The sequence below is a fragment of the Loxodonta africana genome, chromosome X, assembly GCF_030014295.1.
Source record: "Loxodonta africana isolate mLoxAfr1 chromosome X, mLoxAfr1.hap2, whole genome shotgun sequence".
Taxonomy (NCBI): domain Eukaryota; kingdom Metazoa; phylum Chordata; class Mammalia; order Proboscidea; family Elephantidae; genus Loxodonta; species Loxodonta africana.
Window position 1 is genome coordinate 154368903 of NC_087369.1, and position 18250 is coordinate 154387152.

The window sequence follows — 18250 nt, forward strand, 5'->3', positions numbered from 1 at the left end:
GCTCTTCAATGTCCAGTAGCCAAAGCTAACGAAAGAAATGATGAAGTAAAAGAGCTGAACAGAAGATTTAAAAGGATGGCTCAAGAAGACAAAGTAAAGTATTATAAATGCAATGTACAAAGATCAGCTTCTCGGATTATTTGCTCAGCATACAGACTGAATAAATATGATGAAAGGATAAAACCCTGAAGCACACCTTTCTTGATTTTAAAACATGCAGTATCCCCTTGCTCTGTTCTTGGTCTATGTACAGGTTCCCCATGAGCACAATTAAATGTCCTGAAATTCCCATTCTTTCCAGTGTTATCCATAATTTGCTATGATCCACATGGTCGAATGCCTTTGCATACTCAATAAAACACAGGTAAGCATCTTTCTGGTATTCTCTGCTTTCAGCCAGGATCCATCTCACATCAGCAATGATATCCCTCATTTTGCATCTTCTTCTGAATTCAGCTTGAATTTCTGGCAGTCCCCTGTTGATGTATTGCTGCAATTGCTTTTGAATTATCTTCAGCAAAATTCTACTTGAATGTGATATTAATGGTGTTGTTTGATACTTTCCACATTCTTTTGGGTCACCTTTCTTTGGAATGGGCACAAACATGGATTTCCTCCTGTTGATTGGCCAGGTAGCTGTCTTCCAAATTTCTTGGCATAGACAAATGAGTGCTTCCAGCATTGCATCCATTTGTTGAAACATCTCCATTGGTATTTCATCAATCTCAAGAATAGATTTGATGCATTGAACATTAATGACTGAAGACTGGACTTGTGGGATGACATCAAGGACATAATACATGAAGAAAGAAAAAGTTCATTAAAAAGGCAAAAAAAGGATGTCAGAAGAGACCCTGAAAATTGCTTTTTAATGTACAGTAGCTAAAGTGAATGAAAGAAATGATGATGCAAAAGAGCTGAAGAGATTTCAAAGGGCAGCTGGAGAAGACAGAGGAAAGTATTACAATGAAATGTGCAATGACCTGGATTAGAAAACCAAAAGGGAAGAACATGCTCAGCATTTCTCAAGCTGAAAGAACTGAAGGAAAAATTCAAACCTCAAGTTGCAATATTGAAGGATTCTATGGGCAAAAAAAATCGAAGGACTCAGGAAGCATCAAAAGAAGATGGAAGAAATACACACAGTCACTGTACCTCATGTGGCAAACTCATGTGGTAAAAAAAAAAAAAAAAAAAATTTTTTTTTTATTATTTCCCCACTTTAGTAATGAGGACTCAGGCTCAGAGAGAGGAGGTGACTCACTTGAAGTCCCACACCTTAAAATTGTTGGAGCTGGGACTAGAGCTCAAGTCTGCCCAACTCCTGATGCATTTCTCTTTCTACAATCCGATCTACAAATCCAAAACAAAACTCATCATCCTCACCCCTTCTGCCACCCCACCAAAAAAAAAAAAAAACTTGCTCCTCCTATTCGGTTCTCTATCTTGGTGAATGAGGCCAATATCCAAACAGTTACCCAAGCCAGAAACAGAAAAGTCATGTAGATTCCTTTCTCACTCATCTCCCATATCCAGACAGGCATCAAATTCTTGCAGAAAGCCTACCTCATTGGCATCTGTTATATCCATCTAAGTCCAGTCCCCTAAGTTCAGTCCCCTAGTAGGCTGAAATATTGATGTTTAGACATATATGTGAAGACATACGTTGACTATACAAAATTGGAGCCATTGAACTTGATGGTATTATCCAGATTCTACCTGGTATTCCTAACACTTAGAATACATATTTCATTAAACATTGGTGGAGTAAATGAATGAATAAGAGAATGCTAAAGTCCCCACTTTGAGCTGCTTACACCCTTCAAAGGTTCTCCATTACTTTAAAGATAAAGCCCAAATATCTTCATATAGAATATAAATAAAAATAAATCTCATTGCCTTTGAGTCAATTTTGACTCATGATTGACCCTGTGTGTTACAGAGTAAACTGCTGAGTTCCATAGGATTTTCTTGGCTGTAATCTTTACGGAAGCATAGCGTACATGGCCCTAATGATCTAGCTGCTGCCTACCTCTTCATCAGCCTAATTTCCAGACACTCCCCATCTTCCAGAAAACCTGCTGGCCTAGTGGTTAAGTGCCACAGCTGCTAACCAAGAGGTCGGCAGTTCAAATCCACCAGGTGCTCCTTGGAAACTCTATGGGGCAGTTCTACTCTGTCCTATAGGGTCGCTATGAGTCGGAATCAACTCCACGGCACTGGATTTGGTTTTGGTTTGGCCCCATCTTCTTTCCAACGCTCCCTTCTTTACTCAGAATGACCTTTTTATTCTTTGAAAAGGCTATATTCACTTTCATACATTGGCCTTCACTCTTTCTTTTGTGTACTCCACTGCACCACCACCTTCCCCCCGCCCCATACCCTAGCTCCCACTCTTCACCTCCTTAGCTTCTACTCAGCAACATAAATGGTTTACTGTTTGGGGAGTTTTCCAGACATTCCAAGTCTAAGTTTTTAGAGGTGACAGAGCTAAGACTCAGACAGGCTAAGTGACTTGTCCAAGGCCACACAGCTTGTAAGCAAGAGAATCAGATTTAAACCCCAGCCTATGGGATTCGAAATACACATTATCTCATTTACATTACTCCTCACAACAGCTCCAAGAGGTAGGGGTTAAGTGACTGGCTCAAGATTACACAGCTAAAATGGTGCCGTTTTTATAGCCCTGAATTCAGGTACTTTCTGCTACACCACAGCTGTTTGATCTTATTGGAGTTGGAATGGCCTCACCTCATGAAGGGGAGAAAGGTTATCCATTTCTCTACTGAAAAAGTACAAAAGATTCCTCACCATTATAAATTGAAAAACCAGCTCCTGTACAAACACCCCAAAGGTAAAAATACCACCACCAGTGAAAAATCCTTGGGCAATTCTTTGCTTTGCTATTAAGCTTGAATAGTGCTGAGCCCTGGCACAGACTCGTTTCTGCCCCGTTCAGTAAATGAAACCTGGTGGGCTTTATGATGGGCTCCCAAAGGAATTGAGTGAGCTGACTCACTGTATGTTTTCGTTGGGTGAGCCACTGGGTTCCCATTGCACTAGCCAATATGGTCACTGAGGAATTCGGAAAATGCTAAGGTTGTTTCAACCCCTTCTTTTGACTTTAGGCTCCAGAAACCATCAAAGGGAAATATGATTTTGGAAATTCACAAACAACAGCTGTTCTCCCCCTCCACCATGTTTCTACCAAGACAGAACAGCAGGCACAGGGATCTCAGACGGGAGAACTGTGCCAAATATGGTGATGGGAGTCCTGTTTTGAAAAGCTCTCCATCTAAAACTGAAATAAACAACTCAGGATCCCTTCCAAAGGTATTCATCACTGCAGAGTGTGTGTGTGTGTGTGTGTGTGTGTGTGTGTGTGTGTGTGTGTGTGTGTGTGTATTGGGGGAGAGATACAGAGTCAAGCTAGAAACCTGACCTTCTCTATTCCATCGAAGATCTCAGGGAGCCTTAACGTTGCTTATCTCCACCTTTTCCAGTACAAATAATTCCTAGACCCTGTGTTGAAGAAGCAAAACTGAATTTATACTAAAACCTGTAATGAATTTATTCTTATTGAGGTGAAATTCATATAACATAAAATTATCCATTTTAATGTGTACAATTCAATGGTATTTAGGACATTCACAATGCAACTACCATCTCTATCAAATCTCAAAAACTTTTCATCACTCCAAAAAAAAACCTTGTACTCATTAGCAGTCACTCCTCTCCACCCTCTCTCCCCAGCTTCTGGAAACCACCAATCTGCTTTCTGTCTCTTTGGATTTACCTATTCTGGACATTTCAAACAAATGTAACCATACAATATGTGACCTTTTGTACCCGGCTTCTTTCACTTAGCATAATATTTTCAAGGTTCATCCATGTTGTAGCATGTGTCAGTACTTCATTTCTTTTTATGGCCAAAAAATATTCCAATGGATATATGTACCATATTTTGTTTATCCCTTCATCTGTTGATGGTCATTGGGTTGCTTCTACCTTGCAATTAATTTTTACATCTTCAGCTTACTTTATTTCTCTTCCTGCCCCCACTACCATCATTCTACATAGTCCTCCTTGATTATCTAAGGACATGCTGTCCATAGTAAGAGCAACGACAGGGATGATATTGATATTTGGCAATGATGAGTTTCATGAAATAAATATGAGAGCTTCAAAAACAGGAGGAGCCTTTCACTAAATTCATTTTCTTCGTTGGATTATACTTTCGTAAGCATATGCCTGCAATTCTGAAGTCCCATATCTATTCCCCACTCCCACCCCCAAACGCTCTTGGAAATTCAGAAAGGCAAAGGTTGACTAATGTCCATAGAGAGTTAAACTATAAAATCAACACATAGTGCCTTGGAGCACAGATACACATTTAAAGAAAAAAAAAGTTACGCTGGAGTTAAAGCTAATTTATGGCAACCCATGCATCTCAAAGTAGAATTGTGTTCCATAGGGTTTTCAGTGGCTGATTTTTCAGAAGTAGATCACCAGGTTTTTTTCTGTGGCACCTCTGGGTAGACTCCAACCTTCAAGCTTTTGGTTAGCAGTCAAGTGCTTTAACTTATTTGCATCACCCAGGGACTCCTTAGATATGCAGCTGAGCTCTTAACCACTGTGCCACCAGGGCTCCTTAGATATGCATAGAAATTCTAAACAGCAGGATGGCCCTGGTCCAGCCACTTTTCACAGTAATCTAACTGAAAGTATTAACAAATCAAAGACAGAGTTTGTCAATCACAAAAGGTATTCACCAACTGCTATGGATTGAATTGTGTCCCCCCAAAAAATGTATGTCAACATCACTAGTCCATGATTCCCAATATCGTGCGACTGTCCACCATTTTGTCATCTACTGTGATTTTCCTATGTGTTGTAAACCCTACGTCTATGATGTTAATGTGGTGGGATTAGCAGTAGGTATGTTAATGAGGCAGGACTCTATCTACAAGATTAGGTTGTGTTTTAAGTCAATCTCTTTTGAGATATAAAAGATAGAAGCGAGCAGAGAGACAGGGGGACCTCATACAACCAAGAAAGCAGTGCCAGGAGCAGAGGGTGTCTTTGGACCCAGGGTTCCTGCACTGAGAAGCTCCTGGGTCAGGGGACGACTGATGACAAGGACCTTCCACCAGAGCCGACAAAGGAAGAGAGAATCTTCCCCTAGTGCTAGTACCCTGAATTCAGACTTCTAGTCTCTTAGACTGTGAGAGAATAAAATTCTTTCCGTTAAAGTCATCCAAAAGAAAAAACCCAAACCCTTTGCCATGTAGTGGATTCCGACTCATAGTGACTATAAGACAGAGTAGAACTGCCCCACAAGGTTTCCAAGGAGCAGCTGGTGGATTTGAATTGCCAACCTTTTGGTTAGCAGCTATAGCTCGCCATAGCTCTTAACTACTGCACCATCTCATTTATGTTATAGCAGCACTAGATAACTAAGACACCAGCTACACAATGAGAGAAAAAGGAGTCACTGAAGCCAAAGTTGGTAGTGCCAGGTCAGCACTGCCCAGGCCAGAGTGTGCCCTTGCTCAAGGACTTTGCCTACACATATGATTGCATGTGAGGTGCCCAGAACAGGGCCTGGGGAATATTGTTGTCAGGTGCCATCCAGTGAGTTCCAACGTATAGTGGCCTTATGTACAACAGAATGAAACACTTCCCTGTTCTGCACCATCTTCACAATCATTGCAGTGTTTGAGCCGATGGTTACAGCCACCGTGTCAATCCATCTCGTTGAGGATCTTCCTCTTTTTCGCTGACCCTCTACTTTAGCAAGCATGATGTCCTTCTCTAGCGACTGGTCCCTCATTATAACATGTTAGAAATACTTGAGATGAAGTCTCTCCATTCTTGCTTCTGAGGAGCATTCTGGCTATAGTTTTTCCAAGACAGACTTGTTCATTCTTCTGGCAGTCTATGGTATATTCAATATTCTTCACTAACATTATAATTCAAAGGCATCAATTCTTCAGTCTTCCTTCCTTGTCTAGCCTTCACATGCATATGAGGCAATTGAAAACACCATGGCTTGGGTCAGACTTAGTCCTAAAAGTGGCACCTTTGCTTTTTAACACTTTAAAGAGGTCTTTTGCAGCAGATTGCTCAACGCAATGCGTCATTTGATTTCTTCGTGGCTGCTTCCATGGGCGTTGATTGTAGATCCAAGTAAAATGAAATCCTTGACAACTTCAATCTTGTCTATGTTTATCAAGATTTTGCTTATTGTGAGGATTTTTGTTTTCTTTATGTTGAGGTGTAATCCATACTGAAGGCTGTAGTCTTTGATCTTCATCTGTAAGTGCTTCAAGTCCTCTTAGCTTTCAGCAAGCAAGGTTGTAACATCTGCATATTACAGGTTGTTAATGAGTCTTCCTCCAACCCTGATGCCCTGTTCTTCTTCATATAGTCCAGCTTCTAGGATTATTTGCTCAGCACACAGATTGAATAAATATGATGAAAGGATACAACCCTGAAGCTCACCTTTCCTGATTTTAAACCATGCAGTATTCCCTTGTTCTGTTCTAATAACTGCCTCTTGGTCTATGTACAGGTCTCTCATGAGCACAATTAAGTGTTCCAGGATTCCCATTCTCTACAATGTTATCCATAATTTGTCATGACCCACACAAATGTCTTTGTATAGTCAATAAAAAAAAATAGGTAAACATCTTTCTGGTATTCTCTGCTTTCAGCCAAGATCCATCTGACGTCAGCAGTGATAGCCTTGGTTCCACATCCTCTTCTGAATCCGGCTTGAATTTCTGGCAGTTCCCTGTCAATGAACTGCTGCAACTGCTTTTGAAAGATCTTCAGCAAAATTTTACTTGTGTGTGATACTAATGATATTGTTCAATAACTTCTGCATTCTGTTGGATCACCTTTCTTTGGAACGGACACAAATATGGATCTTTTCCAGGTGGTTGGCCAGGTAGCTACCTTCCAAATATCTTGGCATAGTTGAGTGAGCACCCCCAGCATTTGTTTGTTGAGACATCTCAATTGGTATTCTGTCAATTCCTGGAGCCTCACTTTTCATCATGCCCTCAGTACAGCTTGGACTTCTTCCTTCGGTACCACTGGTTCTTGATCATGTGCTACCTCCTGAAATGGTTGAACGTGGACCAATACTTTTTGGTACAATGGCTCTGTGTATCCCTTCCATCTTCTTTTGATGCTTCCTGTGTTGTTCAATATAATATGTTGTATTACGTTCCATGGAGTGGTTAAGCGTTTGGCTGCTATACAAAATGTCAGTAGTTCAAAATTGCCAGCCGCTCCTCAGAAACCCTATGGTGCAGTTCTACTCTTTCCTATATAGGGTTACTACGAGTCAGAATAGACTCGATGGCAGTGAGTTTTTAATATGTTCTGTACACATATGGAACATATGAGATCCTGAGTAATGATTTTTTTTGAGTCCCTGGATGATGCAAATGATTAATGTCCTTGGCTGCTAACCAAAAGGTTGGAGCTTCGAGTCCACCCAGAGGCATATCATAAGAAAGGACTAAGGATCTACTTCTGAAAACTCAGCTATTGAAAACCCTATGGAGCACAGGTCTACTCTAACATTGAATCACCATAAGTTGAAACCGACTCCATGGCAACTGGTTAATGATTTGTTAACTAAATGACTAAGTGAATGAGTGAGTGACCAAAAGGTCTCAATGACAGGGGTTTTGTAGAGATCATTGGCCATCAAATATTAGGATTATCTATCTTATATCTCATTTTTCTCAGTCTGAACCTTCTGATACCATTTGGTACCAGATGTACCTGATAAGAGGGCCCCAGTATTCCCTATCCCACTGTAAATGGGGAGACTGGCATTCTGATTTTAAACATCAGTCTCTGAACTTGGTTCTTGTGTAGTGCTGACAAATCAGACTTCTGAATCTCTAGGCCTGGGCCGGGTCTCAGGTGCTAGCAAATTCACCAAGATAATGCAACCGAGTTTGGAAGAAGAGCTCTAGCTGTCAATTAGCCTTCCTTAGGTGACACTGCTGTGTCTAATCCTGTGTCCTTTTCAAATTTCTACAACTGTACTTTCTGTAATGTGCACAGCAGTGCCCAAGAGTCCACTAGTATTCCCCCATGCAACCAATTATTTTCCTGAATCTTATCTTGAAGAAGGATTCTCTCTCAGGCTGATTCATGGCTTTTGGGACTTTAGGCAAGTTTGGTGTCAAAAGTCCTTCTGTGAGGCTTCCCTCAGCTACTAACGAATTCTCTTCATTGTGGATAAAAGCATTCTTTTATCCTGTTTAGGATGTTAGTGCCAAAAAAAGGAGGGCATATACGGTGACCTAGCTACCATCATCAAAGGCTCACTGCAAGTCAAATTCGATGCCCTTTGAGGGCAACAGAAAATATATAATTTTCATGAGCAATATTTCAGAAGGATTAGAATGCTGGCAGATCAGTTCTCTGAACACAAGTAGACCTGGAGTAGTGGATAGAATTCTGGATTGGAAGACCTAGCTCTGTACTTATATGTCATGTGATCCTGTACAGTCACTTAACCCCCCTGAACCCCCAACTCTTAATCTGCAAGAAGGAAAATTAATCTTTTGTCTGCTTTCACTCACAGGGTGGAATGGAAGATCAAACGAACTAACGGATGTGCAATTGCTTTGTAAAGTTTAAAGTGCAGTCCACCACGACTCACTACTACTGCTATCAACATCATCACCATCTCCATCATCATCAGTCTATTATTGTTTAGGAGAGAAGATATTGTTGGCTGACCGGATGTTAAACTTCTGTTTCCTTAGGACAAAGCTGCTCATGGGACTGCAGCCAGTGCTGTTGCCAGTCTCAGTAACACCATGATTGCTACTTACAGCCCAGTCTTCCACAGAGCAAAAGGGATCTGATGCTTTGAAACCCGAATTGCTGGGTATCAAATCTCTCCCATTATCTTCCCAAGGAATGCAATGTGTTGCAGCTTGAAAGAGACACCCTAACTTGAAGCCAAATCACACTGGCTTCAAGTTACTGGAATCGGCTTCTTAGAAGGTGAATTTTGTGAAGCCCTGGTACTGTGCCCCTCCACTTAATTGGGTCTGAATTTGAACTGCACATTCAGAAAGCTCTTCTGTCACTTTTTGTCAAAGATTTCTCTTTGAGTTGCTTGAAATATCTATTAAAAACCTAGCCTAGAGCAGAGTCTTTTGAATACCCAATTCACTAATTCAGGTACTGGAGCACTGTGTGCATACACTACCAGCCTGCAAATGGATAAACTACTCAAAAGACACTTTCCACCCCTTAAATATAGTTCCAAGAAAGAATAGGAAATGCCTCATACCTCTAATGGAAGCTATTTGCCACAAAAACAAATCATTCAGGTCTGTGGACCTAGAAATGCCTTTTGCACATAAAAGTGAAAGGAAGAGACAGCAAAACGACAGCCAAAGCCATGAAGTCATCACCCTCAAAGCACATGATTCAAGTAAAAATGAAACGTTCATTTCAAAAATGGGTTACCCACACACCCAACATCACAGCTGAGCTCCAGTAGTTGTCAGTTTATGTATAAAAGAAAATAACCAACATTTTGTATGAATTTCAAAGAAAATGAACTATTTGTTCTTTGTTAGCAGCTAATATAAATATCAGAGCAAATAGCATTTTTTGTTCCAATAAAGCTGTAGAGCATTTCAAAATGCTCACACATAAATCCTGACATCAAAATGTACATATCTTAAGGTACCAGAAGATGAGCTCCAAATGATATGCTTAATACATTTGTTCTTTCTTGAAGAGATGAGGTATAATCGTACGCAATCATCTTGTAGCTAGGAATTATATTAAGAACCCTGAACTATAAGCACTAAATCAAGCTAAATGGTCTCTTATCCTATTTTCCCCTTTCATACTTGTCATTACTTCCCGAAGTTCTCCTTACAACTGCATAATTCTACCCCCAACCCTGTAGATTTTCTTCAGAAAAGGAGAGTAGCTTTTCTCCTTTCCCTCAGAGCCACAATTTTCTCCCACAAATGTTCATGGGAGACTCACAGACAAATAATTTCAATGAACAATAATCCCTTATGGGATTAGGAGAGCTAAGTTATTGCTACTATGACTTTTTACAAATATTCAGCATATCTTAAAAATTTACTTTTATTTTCCCTTGAGAAAAGTGAACCTGTTCTAGAAGAAAGGTTAATGAGAAAACATAAGCCCCAATGTGATATTAAATAGAGATTTCTTTTTCCAAAGCTAAAAACGACAGTCCTCCTTCATTCAGTCCTAAAGAAGACATAACATTGCCAGCAAATGGGCTGTCCACAAATGACCATTATTGAATGAATAATAAAGGAATAATAGCAATGTGATTTCCACTTACATCAACCACAAAAATCTTCTGGGAATCATCCAAAAACTGCACTTTTAAGTGTAGCATTCTTGGAGAGGCCGTTGGGCTGCGAGCAGGCTCAGAGTGCTGTGGGTGCTGCGTGCGACAGGAAGGGGGTTTTCTCAAGGAATTTCACTCTCAGCTGGATGCAGTGCGCTCGGGCCCCCCACCCCCACCCAGGCACCCCACCCGCAGCAGGGCACACTTCTGTTTGCTTCAAGTGATGCACACTCAATGGCGTTTGTGCTGCCAAATTGTGGTGATCAATAGCATCTGGGCAGTCTCCTATTTGGCCAATGTCAAATCCAACTGGACTCTCTCTGCTGCTCTTAAACTCAGTTCCTTTCTTCAAAGACAAATGAAAAAAGAGAAAGCATTTGTAACCCCTGGGGATTTGCTTTAGTTCACAAGAGCACAATTTCGGAATCCCAGATGATGCTTTGATGAACAGATATTCTCAGAAGTAAAAGGATTAGCATTATTAGTCTCATATTGTACTAGAAATTCCATGGCCAAGCTAGGAAGAGATATATATATGTATTTAATTTTTTAAATTTACATGATTCAGAAACCAAAACCATATAAAAAGAAAAATGCAGAAAAGCCTCACTTCCACTTCTGCCCCCTCCACACTGTCCTTCCCCCCTCCATTGCACCCTGTCAGTAACCATTTTTATTAGTCTGTTTTGTTTGTTTAGTCTTCAGTGTGCCCTTTCACAAATACTGTACAAGGAAATACGAATGTATTTTCTCATATGTAGGCGGTATGCTATTACACTGTTTTGTGCCTTCTTTTTCTTACTTCATGTATCATGGATTTCTCTTTAGCAGTACATGGAGAGCTTCCTTATTCCTTTTCACAGCTGCATAATTTTACATTGTGTAGATGAACCACAGTTTACTCTACCATTCCCCTAGTGATGATCATAGGTTGTTTTCAAGTTTTTGTCATTATGAACAAGACTGAAGTGAATATCTTTGTTCATATGTCATTTTATATGTCTGCAGGTATATTTATAGGATAGATTTCCAGAGGTGGAATTGCTGGTCAGTGGTAATGCACTGATAATATTGATAGCTATTTCTAGGTTTCCCTACGTAAGGGTTGTACCAGTTTAAAGTCCCATTGGCGATGTATGAGAGTAACTGTTTTCTCCACAAGCTCGTAAATAGAGTGTGGCATTAAACTTTTGGATTTTTGCCAACCTGATAGGTAAGACATAGAATCTCGGTGTAGTCATAAATTTGATTTTTTCATATTATGAGTGGGGCTAAGCATCTTTTTTCACATATTTAAGGTGTTAACTGAAAGGTGGGTGGTTCACTACGGGGCAGTTCTACTCTGTCCTATAGGGTCTCTAAGAGTTGAAATCAACTCGGCAGCAAACAACAACAACTTCATATTATTACATCTCATCAGGAGACATATGTCTGATTCATTTTCAGTGATGCTAGGATTGATCAATGGGTTTAGGTGATGAACGTTGAAGTACTTGAAAGTATTCCTCCCATAGGTTTTATTTCTTGTGAGTTCACTCTGAGGTATTTAATCTTTTTGGTTGCTTTTGTAAATGGAGGTCTTCTCTTCCATTATATCTTCTAACTGGTAGTTGTTTGTGTATATGAAGCGTACTGGTTTTTTACATATTTTTATATTTTGCTACTATGCTGAATTTTCTTAAATATTTGTAGTAGTTCATTTGATTCTTGGGTTTTCATGTGTAAGACAATTATTTGTGAATAAAGATGGTTTTAATCTCTTCCTTTCCAATTCTTACAACACTAATTTCATCCAATTGGGTTGGCTAATACCTCCAATGAAATGCTAAATTGTAGTGGCAATAATGGGCATATTTTCTTTCTCCTGACTTTAGTGAGAATGTTTCCAGTGTTTCCCCATTAAGTAAAACACTGAAGGAGACATTTTTTTAAAGTATATTTCAACCTGATTAGGCAAAAAGCCAAAAACACCACGCTTTGTCTATATTGAACCAACTTATTCTGTCATTAAATAAATAGGCTGGTAAAATTAGACCAATGAAATGCTGTCATCTGATGGACAAGGGTGCATACCTTTGCTAATATTTTGACAGCTCATAGCACAGTCTCCACAACTATTCCAACAGGTAAGGCAGCTGCAAGCCTGGAGGAAAAAGCAGTAGCTCTGGTGACCAAAGAGTCCATAATCTTACAGCCAATGTGACCTGGGACAGGTCACTTTAGCTCTCTGTGCCTCAGTTTCCCGATTTATAAAGTATAGGTGCCTATTCTAACTCATAAGGTTGTCATGAGAGATAAAAGTTCTAGATATGTAAAACCATATGTTTCTGTGTCTGGTATACAGTAGGCACTCAATATATGTTTGCCAAATAGGGAAATATCAAGAAAAGAAATACATATAAATCACTTTTTTTTTTACTGAGATTTAAAATGGTAAATGAAGAATTTCTCTTTTTCCACCTAGATTTTATTTCTTGAGTTATTATTGGCAAAATTTTACTAACAGACTGTGATCCAAAACAGGAAACTGTCTTAAAGGAAATTTTCATATTCTACTTTAAAGTAAAAATCCAAAGTTGAGCTCACCCTTGGAAAAATTAGCCTGGCCAGTCTGTCTCCACTTAGTCCCTCCACACATAGTGAAGTGGAGAAAGAGAGAGAGCTAGGCAGGAGGCCAGAGTAGGAGCGAAAGGAGATTGGGCAATGGATTTTTGGGTTTGTGAGCTAAATAGAAGTAGAAGAGCGTGTCTACATAGCCTCTACCATTGTCATTTTATAATAAAAAAAAACTTAAACCAAAACCAAAAAAAGTCCCACACAATTGTTTTTACCTAACATCCAAAAGAATGATCTGTTGTGTGATTTAAGTAATAGAAGTTACAACCTCTGGCCAAAATTATAGCCCCGATTCCTAGAATCTCATTAAAAAAATAGTAGTACTTTATTCCTTAGGGGCTGTTGAACTGATCATCTTCATGTGTCCCTTATTAAAGTGCCAATAGTCTTGTATACAAGTCACCTTTATTAACAATAGATTTAATAGAATGATAGAGCTGAAAGGACCTTTCTTAAATGTATTGAGTTAGTAATTTTATACCCTCCTCATGAAAAAAAAAATTTTTTTTTCTTCATGAAAATAGTTTTTTCTGATTATATAAATAATAATTTTTAAAAGTTTAAGAACACAGAAACATAAAGAAGGAAATAAGGTCACTTGAAATTATTTCTATTAACCATTAACATACTAGTGACCATCTTCTAAATATGCATATGTATGTGTGTGTATTTATATACACATAAAAATGCATATATATATAATACATGTACTACCTGCTGTTTCATTATGGATGCCAACCCCCATGTCCCGCCTACCTCCCTAAGTAAGTCATATTAATAATGATATGAGTCTTTCCAAACTCCATTCTATTCACGGGACCCTATGCTTCTGTGGGGATACCTGCCAAGTAGGGAGGTAGACAGGGAGCATAAGTGATTTGGGCAGCAGTCCTCCCACCTATGCTTCTACTGGACCAGCCCAGATTTTATTTTATTTTTCTAAATATTAGACTCTTATATAAAAATTTTTTTGTGGTAAAAATATATATAACAAAACAGGAAAACTTTTTTTATAAAGAATATTTTTAATTTTGAAAACCACCAATTACTTCTGATCTTGTCCAACCTTCCTCATTTCAGAGGTAAAGAATCTAAGAGAAAGAGATTTGTTCAAGTTAATTTAGCTAGTTAGTAGAAGATTGAGGTGCTAAAATGTCAATCATTTTTTTCCCAGAACTTACTTTCTTCCTCTAATTCATCATGCCCTGTCATGTCTCCAAGAATTGTGTGTATTTTTAAAAACATTGCTGGTCTATGAAAAATCTAAAGCTAACGTAATGCTTAATGGTAAAAGACTGGATTCTTTCCCCTTAGATGAAAAAAATAAATAAAAAGGAATGCTTGTCTGATCTCACTTCTTCTATTCAACTTTGCACAAGAGGTCCTAGCCAGTGCAATAAGGCAAGAAAAAGAAATAAAAGCATATAGATTGGAAAGAAAGAAGTACAATTGCTTAATTTGCAAATGAGATAATTGTATATATAATAATTCTAGGAAGTATACAAAAAACTATGAGAAATAACCGAATTTATCAAGACCAAAGGATAAAAAGTCAGGGCAGGGCTTTTGGCATGACGGATGAGGCTGACAAATCGTCTCAAAAAAGCAACTATAAAGTTGTACAAGATGGAAAAATACAACCATTTCAGCATTCTGGAATCCACCAAAGGCACAAAACAAGCTGATAAATATTCATTTATGAAAACTACAGAGCTTCATATATGAATAGCATGAGTCTGTTGTTTTTACCTGAGGCTGCTCATATCCAGCACCTTCCCCTAGCTCTGTAAGAGGGGTAGTAAAACCAATGTGGGGCAAGATGTGAAAAGCAGTAGCTTTGATGTCACAGCTGAAGGGGCTCACTTGATTGGGAGCATCGTCAGTGAAAGGGGCATACTCCATAGCAAGTGAACAGGGAGGGCCAGTGACTCCATTAGCCTGAGGTTGTGGGCCTGTTTTGGGCAAGGCCAGGAATGTTACAAGACGTTTTGGGGGGTGACATAGACATAGGGTGTTTGATACTTTTCCCACGTATTCTGGGTTGATGTGAGAATGTGCACATATGCAGCAAAGAATGGAGCAGGCTTAAGCCACCCACACATTCCTGGCTGATAGAGATTGCACACACACCCAGAGGAGTCATGAGAAAACCTGGTAACAAGCAAAAGCTGGGAAGACTTGAAAACAACCTGAAATTTGAGTGCATTTCCCAGCCCACACACAAATCCATCAGCAAAGAGAGGAAGTTTCCCTGGCTTGAGGCATTTGAACACAACCTCTGATCAATATTTGGCTGATTGGTAACCTATGCAGACCCAGTGATGACCCCTAAGGAATCATGTTTAAAAATAAAAACAAAGAAAAAAAAAGTAGAGACATTGGTGGCTGCACATTGTTAGGGGGTAAATTTCAAAGATTTGGTACAGGCAACTTCCTAAAGAAACAAACAAAAAAAAAAGCAAAACAAACAACAACCCTTGAGGAAAAAAAAGTCAGAAACCAGAAGTGCTAAAATATATTACCTAAAATGTTTGGCATTAAACAAAAAAGTTATGAGACTTACAAAGGAAGAAGAAAGTGTGACTTATACTCAGAGGGGAAAAAAAACAGCCAATAGAAACTGTCTCTGAGTGTCTCCAGATATTGAAATTGGCAGACAAGGGCTTCAAAGAAAAAATATGTTTAAAGAACTAATGGAAATCATGTTTAAAAAATTAAAGGAAAATATGATTACGATGACACAGAGAATAGAGAATCACAACAAGAATATATGATTTATACAAAAAATCACATGGAAATTCTGAAGATGGAGAGTATAACTGAAATGAAAATTCACTCTAGGGGCTCAAGAGTAGACTTAAGTTGGAAGAAGAATCAGTGAACTTGAAGACAGAACAATAGAGAAGAACAAGTTTGAAAAACAGAAAAAAAGCAAAAAACAAAGAAAAATGAACAGAGCCTTAGAGACTTGTGAAACACCACCATGTGTACAAACATACGCATAATGGGAGTCCCAGAAGGAGAGAAGAAAAGGACTTAAAAAATATTTAAAGAAATAATGATCGAAAAATCCCCAAGTATGATTTAAAAAATTAATCTACACATTCAGGAAGCTCAATGAACCCCAACAGGACAAAAACAAAGAGATCCATACCTATAAGCCTTGTAAGCAAAATGCCAAAAGCCAAGGATAAAACTTTAAAAGTAGCAAGAGAAAACGGCTCATCAGGTATATAAGACAATATAATTAATGGCTGACTTTACATCAGAAATGAGGGAGATACAGAGGCAATGGAATGACATATTCATAATGTGTGTCTGTGTCTGTGTGTGTGTGTAGGGGGCATATATCAAGCAAGGATTCCATGTCCAAGAAAACGATCCTTCAAAAATGAAGAGAAAATAAAGAGATTCTCAGATTAAGAAAAAAAAAGAAAACAGGGAGAACGTGTTGGTAGCAGACCTGCTTTACAGTAAATACTAATCTTTCAGGCTGAGACAGTGGATGGTAATTTGAATCCCCAGGAAAAAATGAAGAGCTCTATAAATGATAATTAATTTGCTAGATATTATTGTTTCTTTAAATATACTTCTTCTCTTAACTTTTTTCAAATTTATTTTATTTGTTGTTGTTGAGAATATATATAACAGAACATATACAAATTCAACAATTTCTACATGTACAATTCAGTGACATTGATTATATTCTTCAAATTGTGCGAATATTCTCACCCTCCTTTTCCCAATTGTTCCTCCTCCATTATCATAAACTCACTGCCCTCCAAGTTTCTTACCTAATATTTTGAGTTGCTGTTGTCAGTTTGATCCCATTTAGAGAGTTTTTTAAAAACCACAATGCTCAGGGCAGAAATTCTTTACTAGTTAAGCTGAACTATTATTTGGTCTTAAGAGGACTTCAGGGACTATTTTTGGTTTGAGATTTAAAGACAATCTCAGGGTAATAGTTTCAGGGGTAAAGCAAGACTCAGTCACTCCAGGAAAATCTGGATTCCATGAGAATTTAACATTCTGTCCTTCATTTTTCCCCTTTCAATCAGGATTCTTCTAGCGCACATGGAACATTCTCTAGAATAGACCACATATTAGGTCATAAAACAAACCTTTGCAGAATCCAAAACATCGAAATATTACAAAGCATCTTCTCAGACCACAAGGCCATAAAAGTGGAAATCAATAACAGAAAAGTTAGGGAAAAGAAATCAAATACTTGGAAATTGAGCAATAACCTGCTGAAAAAGACTGGGTTACAGAAGACATTAAGGGGGGAATAAAGAAATTCATAGAATGCAATGAGAATGAAAATACTTCCTATCAAAACCTCTGGGACACAGAAAAAGCAGCACTCAGAGGTCAATTTATATCGATAAATGCACAGGTACAAAAAGAAGAAAGAGCCAAAATCAGGGAACTGTCCCTACAACTTGAACAAATAGAAAGCGAGCAACAAAAGAATCCATCAGGCACCAGAAGAAAACAAATAATAAAAATTAGAGCTGAACTAAATGAATTAGAGAACAGAAAAACAATTGAAAGAAGTAAAAAAGCCAAAAGCTGATTCTTCGAAAAATTTAACAACATTGATAAACCATTGGCCAGACTGACTAAAGAAATACAGGAAAGGAAACAAATAACCCGAATAAGAAACGAGATGGGCCACATCACAACAGACCCAACTGAAATTAAAAGAATCATATCAGATTATTACGAAAAATTGTACTCTAACAAATTTGCAAACCTAGAAGAAATGGATGAATTCCTAGAAAAACACTACCTACCTAAACTAACACAATCAGAAGTAGAACAACTAAACACACCCATAACAAAAAAAGAGATTGAAATGGTAATCAAAAAACTCCCAATAAAAAAAAAAGCCCGGCCCCGGATGGCTTTACTGCAGAGTTCTACCAAACTTTCAGAGAAGAGTTAACACCACTACTACTAAAGGTATTTCAAAGCATAGAAAATGGCGGAATACTACCTAACTCATTCTATGAAGCCACCATCTCCCTGATACCAAAACCAGGTAAAGACATCACAAAAAAAGAAAATTACAGACCTATATCCCTCATGAACATAGATGCAAAAATCCTCAACAAAATTCTAGCCAATAGAATTCAACAACACATCAAAAAAATAATCCACCACGACCAAGTGGGATTTATACCAGGTATGCAAGGCTGGTTTAATATTAGAAAAACCATTAATGTAATCCACCATATAAATAAA

At 38.4% G+C, this 18250-nt stretch overlaps 1 protein-coding gene across 1 annotated transcript in view; it reads right to left on the minus strand.

The window, feature by feature from the left end:
- Positions 1–14905, minus strand: part of FRMD7 (FERM domain containing 7) — a 75503-nt gene extending 60598 nt beyond the window's left edge. The window contains exons 1-2 of the mRNA XM_064278480.1: positions 14753–14905; positions 10379–10483 (exon numbers count right to left, since the gene is read on the minus strand). Coding sequence (XP_064134550.1) covers positions 10379–10483; positions 14753–14905 — 258 coding nt within the window. The remainder of the gene's footprint in view (positions 1–10378; positions 10484–14752) is intronic.
- Positions 14906–18250: the final 3345 nt, after the last annotated feature.